Source organism: Nicotiana sylvestris, chromosome 6 (genome assembly GCF_000393655.2).
Source record: "Nicotiana sylvestris chromosome 6, ASM39365v2, whole genome shotgun sequence".
Classification (NCBI taxonomy): Eukaryota; Viridiplantae; Streptophyta; class Magnoliopsida; order Solanales; family Solanaceae; genus Nicotiana; species Nicotiana sylvestris.
The window spans coordinates 18,486,700-18,495,494 of NC_091062.1; the positions used below are offsets into that span (position 1 = coordinate 18,486,700).

An 8,795-nucleotide genomic window follows, 5' to 3' on the forward strand; every position below is an offset into this window, starting at 1 on the left:
TTAAATTTTCATTTTTTTTATTTTTTATTTTATTTTTTAACCTAGACTATGTCTACTACTAGTTCTAAAAGAAAAATTAAATAAAAAAAATAGTTTTATACAATTACACTTCAGAAAGTAGTTTCCCCACCCCACACTTATATTATGCATAGTCCTCGATGCATGATCATAGAGAAAAATATTAAAACAAGGGTGAGAAATACTCCCTGAGTCCCTCTCAGGCCTAGCTCGGACATGATCCTCAATATTAAGGGTCGGGACGACCCCACACTTAGGCTCAAACATGCTCCTCAGCTTCAACTTTGGGTAGTCATACTTCCCCTAATCTACATAATAAAAACAACACAAAAATTGACACTAAAAAAATAATCAATAAATAAAAGATATATAGGTTGGGTTTCCTCCCAAGAAGCGCCTTATTTATAATTGCGGCACGACTCTACTACTCTGCTCAGGTTGGGCACTTTCTCTTCTTCTTTCTCCCATGAAGTCTAGCCTTTTTGCACGCTCTCGGAAGGTTTCATCTTTCATCTCTGGCTCTTTTGTCAATCATCTTTACACGCTCAGCTGGAAACACCACCTCCTCTAACTCAGTTGTCCCATCTGGATCACTATAATTCACATGCTAACTCTGCTCTATTCCCTTCAATTCAACCACAGTAATCATGCACAAGTCCTCATAATGCTTAGGGAGCTTAAGTGCCTTGTACATATTAAAAGTGACCTCCTCATCGTCAACTCTCATTTTTAACTTCCCTGCCCTCACATCAATAATTGCTCCAATGGTAGCTAATAATGGTCGCCCCAAGATAATGGGCACTTCCTCATCTACCTCGTAATCAAGAACAATAAAATCAGCAGGAAGAATAAACTTTCCCACTCGAACTAACACATCCTCAATAATTCCTTCTGGCATGACTAGTGACCTATCTGCTAACTGTAAAGTGATTGTAATAAGTCTAACCACCCCCCAATCCGAGTTGCTTGAACAAAGAGGATGGCATAAAATTATACTAGCCTCTAAATCACACAGGGCTCTACCAACTTCTTGTTTTCCAAGAGACAAAGGAATTGTGAAACTCTCAGGATCATTCAACTTAGGAGGAAGTTTACTCTGAACTCTAGCACTGCACTCTTCAGTAAGTGCAACAGTTTCGACCTCTGCATGTCTTCGTTTGTTTGCCACAATATCTTTGAGATACCTTGCATACTTAGGCACTTCCTGCAAAATTTCCACCAAAGGCAAATTCACACTCACTTGGCTCAAAATATCTAGGAATTTCTTGTACTTAGCATCATCTTTTTGGTTCTACAGTCTTTGTGGAAACGAAGGTGGTGGCCTAGTCTCAATTACTGGCTCGGGTACTTTATCATCTTTCTCATTCCCCTCAACTAACTTGGGAACTAATTCTCCGTCAGGATGAGCTATATTCTTCTTTTTCTTTGGAGCTTCTTCTAATGCTCTTCCATTTCTCAAGGTAACCGCATTGACTTGAGCTTTAGGACTGGGCTCCGTATCACTAGGAAAAGCCCCTATTGTTCTGGTATTTTGGGCTCTAGCAAGTTGGCCCACGTGGTGCTCCAAATTTCTCAGTGCTGCGGCTTGAGCCTACTAATCAGCCATTATTTTCAGATTGAAAGTTTGTTGATCTGCTATTAATTTCTGATTGAGGGCTTGCTGGTCGGCCATAAATTTCTCCATCATCTCCTCAAGGATAGCTTTTTGTTTAGCCTGAGGTGGTCTGGATTGTTGTTGAGGTGCTTGAGGCCGGTATTGATTCTGATTGCCTTGATTTCCACCCAAGAGAAGTTTGGGTGATTCCTCCAGTTGGGATTGTAGGTGTCCCCATACTGATTTGTTTGGCCTCGATTTGCATTACCCATAAAATATACAGACTCTGGATTTGCTGGGCATAGATTGCTCATGTGACCCTCTCCACATACTTCACAAAATATTTGAACCTGTTGCACTGGATGGGTTTGTTGATTGTTAATGATCATGGTCATCTGATTGACTTGGTTAGTTAGCGTAAAGACCTGTGCTAACAATGCTGAGATAACATCTAATTCGAGAACCCCTAGTGATTTTTGTACCATGTTCCTACCCATCTATCCTTGCCAATTCGGATTGCTTTTGGAGAATTTGTTCAATAATGCATAAATTTCATCGAAGCTTTTCTCCAATACTTAACCTCCAGCTGCAGCATCGACTATAATTTTTGTTTAGGGATGGAGCCCTTCTATGAAAGTGTGAGATAACACTTCATTTGTCCGATTGTGATGAGGATAGTCTATGAGTAGCCCCTTGAACCTTTCCCAAGCTAAGTATAAAGATTCCCTATTTTCTGTTTGAAGGCAACTATCTCACTTCTGATCTTTGCAGTTTTGCCTGAAGGGAAGAACCTTGCCAGAAATTTTCTTGCCAAATCGTTCCATGATGTAATGAAATTAGCTGGTTCTTCCTTTAGCCATCGCTTAGCTTCGCCCAACAGAGAGAATGGAAAAGGTGTGTGCCTCACATAATCTGAAGTGGCCCCGTTAGTGATATAATTATCACTAATCTCCAAGAAGTTCAGAATATGCTGTTGTGGATCCTCGTGTGGAAGACCCATAAACTGCCTATTTGCATGAAGTAGCTAGATCATGCTCTGATTCAGCTTAAAGTGCCCAACGATTCTGGGCTTCACTATGCTGGAGGTAACATTAGCAATACTGGGCATTGCTACCTCCTGAACAACCATATGTTGCTCCTCTGCCATGTTCACAGGAAATTGAATGAGTTCTTGAATATTGTTTGTATCCCTTGCTTCCCTCAACCTCCTGTGAAATGTTTTCTCAGGTTCGGGGTCAAAGCCGTTGATTCTGTCCTAGTTTCTCACCCTAGGCATTCAATCAAAGTTTATGAGATTAGAGCAACAATCAAGTAACGTTCGACTAGACGAAATAAACAATTAAAGCAAAAACTAGAAAGTAGTTTATATTCAAGTCCCCGGCAACGGCGCCAAAAACTTATTAATCCCAGATGCATACGCAAGTATACGTGGTCTACAAGTAATATAATAATAAGTTAAGTGTCGAACCCACAGAGACTTGTATACACTTCTCACTAAATCACTAAAATTGTTATTCAATCTAGCTAAAATCAAAGTCCACTAATATGATTATATTATACTATGATTCCAAATAATAACTAAATTATCAAGTAACGAGTTGATTGTTGTGTATTCAGTAGAGACAAGTATTCCAGGGTTGTGATCGATTCACCATTCATATTGTGTTCTAATTAACTCTTCCTTTCACATAATTCACTCATGGTTGCTAATTAATCAATAAATGATCTCATAGCCTTCTCCTGAAGTACTACTCACCTATTCTCAATAGATTAACGCCTATATTCCTATGAACTCAATCTATTAAGAATGCATTAAGATTACGATATTTAATTAAGCACGATGACTAGGTATATTCTTATCCTAACCACAAATCTGCTCCCCCTAAGGGTTAAGATCATACTCTCTTCAATTCTTCTCTAATCTAAACACGGCTTTCCCAAGCATAGCATAAATAGTAAATAGAACCTAACTGCTGGCCAGACAATTAAGCAATTATACACAGAATTGAAAAAACAACCATATATTGGTGAATTATAATCAAAGTCAAGCTAATATCAAACAACAATATTCATGGCTAAATCACAACCCCAGAACAATGGGTGTTTAGCCACTCATGATGTAATCAAACAATTGTATAAATGTTGAATCAATTGAAAATACTAGAAAAAGATGAAGAAAGCTGAGACTTCTCCACTTCCTCACGATACCGTGTGTATTTTTTCTCCAAAATGGCGTCTCTCCCTCAAAAATAGGTTTAGTCTTGCTTTTATACGTGTTGGGTAGGTCTAGGGCCGAAATAACCTTGTCCCGGGCGAAATTGAAGAAAATTCACGTCACTGGCGCCTAGCCCGGCACCAGGCGCCCCCCCAGGGCACTGCCCAATTTGCCAACACTATTTTCAGTGTCACAGGTGGCGCCAGACACTTCCTATGGTGCCCAAATGGCATTTTCCTGATTTTGTTCATTTTAGCTCAAATCTTGCGCATTTCGCCCCCAATTGCTCTCGAATCATTCCTACAAGTAAAAACACTTCAAATTAATATAAATTATAGCATTTAACATCCCAAATTCACAAAACAAGAGTAAAATATGAGGCGATATACATAGAAATATATATACTTTAAGCTAAACATCAGCCGGTAATCTATGCACATCCTCGTCGACCCATCTTTCTTCTTTACAAATAACACTGGTGCACCCCAAAGCGAAACACTGGGAATAATAAAACCCTTATCAAGCAAGTCTTGCAACTGTTCTTTCAACTCTTTCAATTCTGGTGGGGCCATCTGGTATAGAGAAATGGAAATGGGCTGAGTGCCCGGAGCCACATCAATATAAAAATCAATATCCCTGTCGGGTGGCATCCCTGGTAGGTCTGCATGAAATACCTCAGGAAACTCACGAACGATAGGAACTAAGTCTATAGAAGAAACCTCAGCATCAAATTCACGAATATGAGCCAAATAAGCCAAACATCCCTTCTCAACCATGCGACGAGCCTTGGCATATGAAATCACTCGGCTGGGAGAATGACCAGGAGTCCCTTTCCATTCTAATCGAGGCAACCCCGTCAAGGCTAACGTAACTGTCTTGGCGTGACAGTCCAAGATGGTATAATAAGGCGACAACCAATCTATGCCCAATATAACATCAAAATCGACCATGTCTAGAAGCAAAAGATCCACACTAGTTTCAAGACCCTCAATAACTACTACGCAATAACGATATACACAATCTACCATAATAGCATCCCCCACCGGCATAGACACATAAACAGGAACACTCAAGGAATCACGAGGCACAATCAAATACGAGGCAAAATAGGATGAAACATAAGAATAAGTAGTTCCTGGATCAAACAAAACTGAAGCAGCTCTATCACAAATGGAGATGATACCTGTAATAACAGCATCGGAGGACTCCGCCTCAGGCCTGGCTGGAAATGCATATAATCGGGGTTGGGCCCCGCCACCCTACACCATATCTCTGGGAGGACCTCCACATCTAGTGGGCTGGCCTCCACCCATAGCTACCTGACCTCCACCTCTAACATTCTGGCCTCTACCTCTAGCTATATGACCCCTACCCTTGGCTGGCTGGGTAGGTGGTGTTAGAACTATAGCAGAGGAACCCTGGTACTAATGCTGATTACCCGAGAGTTTTGGACAAGCTCTCCGAATATGCCCATATTCACCACACTCAAAACATCCCTCCTGATATGAAGACTGACCCTGACGAGCCGGCTGACCTCGATAATAACTCTGCAGAGGATGTTCTCTAATAGGAGCTGATGGTGCACTATAGACTGGCTGAGAATAAGGAGGCATATAAGAACCACGACCACCCGAAGTACCATGTGAAGCTTGTAGTGCTGAATGAAATGGCCTGGAAGATTGGCCTCTACTAAATGAAGCCCCGCCTCCAGATGAGGCACTACTGAAACCACTGGAATGGCGAGGTCTTTTGTCAGACCCCTGACCTCCCATCCCGAGAACCGACTCAACTCTCCTAGCCACATTAGCTGCATCCTGAAAAGAAATCTCGGTCCCTGTCTCCTTGGCCATCTGCAACCTGATGGGCTGAGCAAGGCCCTCAATAAATCGTCTGACCCTCTCTCTCTCTGTGGGCAATAAAAGAATAGCATGTCTAGACAACTCCACAAAATGATTCTCATACAGGGTCACAATCATGCTGCCCTGCTGAAGTTGCTCAAACTGACGACGCTTCTCCTCTTGAGTAGTAACATGCAAGAACTTCTCCAAAAGGAGATGAGAGAATTGATCCCAAGTCAACGCAGACGACCCAACTGGTCTAGTCAACAAATAATCTCTCCACCATTTCTTGGCGGAACCGATCATCTGAAAGGCAGCAAAATCGACCCCATTGGTCTCCAAAATACCCATATTATGCAAAACCTCATGACAACTATCCAAATATTCCTGAGGATCCTATAAAGTCTCACCACTGAAATGCACATGAAATAGCTTAATAAACCTGTCCAATCTCCACAAAGCATCGGTGGATATAGCTGCCCCATCAACAGGCGGCGCTGAAGCAACTGGCTGAATAACCCCAACCAAATTGGTTGTTGGGGTTTGAATTTGAGGAGTAGTCTGAACTGGAGTGTGGGTAGCAGGAGTCTGGACCCCTCCTCCAGCCTGAGATACGGTGGCTGCAACAGGGAATGTGCCAGTCTGGACTACACTCTCCATAATACCCACCAAACAGACCAAAGCTTCCTGAAGTATCGGGGTAGCAATAAACCCCTCTGGGACCTAAGCTGGTCCTGTTGGAACGGTCTAAGCTAGAACTCCCTTATTAATCTCGATCTGAGGTTCCACAGCTGGGGCTGCTGCCTGAGTAGTGGGCTGAGTCCTGCCCCTGCCTTGGCCTCTGGCGCGGCCTCGGCCTCTACCCCTAGTAGGAGTTGCTACTGCTAGAGGATCAAAATGTTGGTCAGTGGAAGAGAAGACTCTAGGAATTCTACGGACACCAGCAGATCTACCTCGTGTCTCCGAGTGATGAATGACAACTACTAAAGTCTCTAATGCTGGACGGTACCTGGATCTACACAAAAGAGTGCAGAGTGTAGTATCAGTACAACCGACTCCATGTATTGAGTAAGCGCCGAGCCTAACCTCGACGAAGTAGTGACAAGGCTACGATGATGCAATTATAATATAACCTGTAACAACATAAAGCAAAAAAGAAATTCTAAACTAAACAAAAATAATAAACTATAGCAATAAATGAAATAACTCAACCACCTCTTGCCAGGTCTCACCTATAACCAAATTCTCACATAAGCTTTCACATTTCAAATTTCGCTTTCAAAGTAACCTCAGGTATCAAATATGAGATAAACAGTAGAGTAAAATAGAGAGATTTCCGTTCCTTGTATTTAAAAATCAATAAATCATAAATATTCTCCCTTAGCGCTCCTTGTTGCGGCGTGCAAGCCCCTCCCACCTGTCCACCCTTATTCCCCCCTATATACAAATATCACCCTTATTTCTTCTGTTGTGGTGTGCAACCCGGTCCCTCCTGCCCACCCTTATCACTCCTTGTTGCGGCGTGCAACCCGTTCCCACCAGACAATCATATCACTTTTATTTATAAAGATTTCACAAATTTCAAACCAATGCCTTTCACAATATTTTTGCCTCAACAATTGTAAACAGTAAACCGTGCCACTCATAACTTCATCATTTATCATTTTACAAATAAACCAACCGTAATATATATTAAAACAATGTCAACTAGCTCACCCTTTTATGTATCACAATGAAGCCAAAGGAACAACCAACACTTCCAAAATACTTGAAACAATACTTAACAACACTTTAACGAAACCAAGTAAGCATATAGATATCAATAATCATAAAACAATTAATCCAGGGATCAATTAAATTAGAAACAAGGAAGGGATCATGTTTAACAGATAATTTGGTGGTGCATAGATATTAGTCACCTCACCTATACACCACACACATACAAATTCCCATAGCAATTAGGTTGGGGATTCCTATTCCCTCAAGTCAAGATTAAACCAAGCACTTACCTCAAATTCACAGGCCACTCACTGCTCAATTATAGCTTTTCCTTTTGAATTCACCTCCAATACACTCGAATCTAATCATAATTAACTTAATATCATTAATTAATGCTAAAGGAACTAACTTTTTGAAAAATTATGGTTTTCCTACGTTTTCTCAAAAAAAGTTAAAAAGCGACCTCGGGCCCGCTTGGTCCAAACATGGGGTTCGGACCAAATTCCGTCTACCCATTCACCCCCGAGCCCGAATATGCAATTAGTTTCAAAATTCGACCCCAATCCGAGGTCAAAATTAGATTTTTACAAAATTCTCTAATTCTACCCAAACCCCCAATTTTTGCAATGAAAATTCTTGGTTTTTGATTAAAGTGATGAAAAACATTGGGTAATCGAAAGAGAAGAGTTTAGAATTGTTTACCAACACTTTGGGAATGAACCTGTGTGAAAAAATCGCCTCTAGGTCTTTTTAGTTCGAAAATATGAAAAAAATGGCTGCTGCCCGAGTTGGATTCTGTGATTTTTCTTTTTTTTTTTCTCTTTTTTTTTTGAAAAAGCATGGAGCACCAGTGCACCAAAAACTGTTATGACAACAGATTTGTTTTACCAGTTAAAAACATCCCGAAGCCTACCCGAAACTCGCCTGAGCCCTCGGGGCTCCAAACCAAATATGCACACAACTCTAAAAATATCATACGGACTTGCTCATGCGATCAAATGATGAAAATAACATCTAAAACTATGAATTTAACCTGAAAACTCATCATTTTTCTCAAGAACACTTAAATTTCACTATTTCTCAACCGGACATCCGAATCACGTCAAATAAACTTTGATCCTTACCAAATTTTACAGATAGTACTTAAATATCATAACAAACCTGTATCGAGCTCCGAAATCAAAATACGGGTCCGATGCGAATGGTTTCAAACATTAAGTCTTTTCTTTATTTTATTAATAATTCAGCAAAAATAATTTCTTTCAAAAATTGATTTCTACGGTTTGGGACGTCGGAATTAAATTTCGGGCACACGCGCAACTCTCATATTTTACTTTGAACCTTCCGGAATTGTCGGAACATCGATCCGGGTCCGTTTACTAAATATATTGACCAAAGTCAACTAAAATAA

At 40.8% G+C, this 8,795-nt stretch overlaps 2 protein-coding genes and 1 non-coding gene across 3 annotated transcripts; 1 reads left to right on the forward strand and 2 right to left on the reverse strand.

The window, feature by feature from the left end:
- Positions 1-625: 625 nt before the first annotated feature.
- Positions 626-2,109, reverse strand: LOC138870322 (uncharacterized). The gene is made up of 3 exons (XM_070148116.1): positions 1,963-2,109; positions 1,355-1,609; positions 626-1,222 (listed from the first exon to the last, which is right to left on the reverse strand). The coding sequence occupies exons 1-3, from the start codon at positions 2,107-2,109 to the stop codon at positions 626-628; spliced, it is 999 nt and encodes a 332-aa protein (XP_070004217.1).
- A 165-nt stretch (positions 2,110-2,274) lies between these two features.
- LOC138872247 (small nucleolar RNA R71) lies at positions 2,275-2,378 on the forward strand. Its single transcript, XR_011400714.1, has one exon. It is a non-coding gene; the product is annotated as a small nucleolar RNA R71 (small nucleolar RNA).
- Positions 2,322-6,016, reverse strand: LOC138870323 (uncharacterized). The gene is made up of 4 exons (XM_070148117.1): positions 5,266-6,016; positions 4,502-5,010; positions 2,727-2,867; positions 2,322-2,615 (listed from the first exon to the last, which is right to left on the reverse strand). The coding sequence occupies exons 1-4, from the start codon at positions 6,014-6,016 to the stop codon at positions 2,322-2,324; spliced, it is 1,695 nt and encodes a 564-aa protein (XP_070004218.1).
- Positions 6,017-8,795: the final 2,779 nt, after the last annotated feature.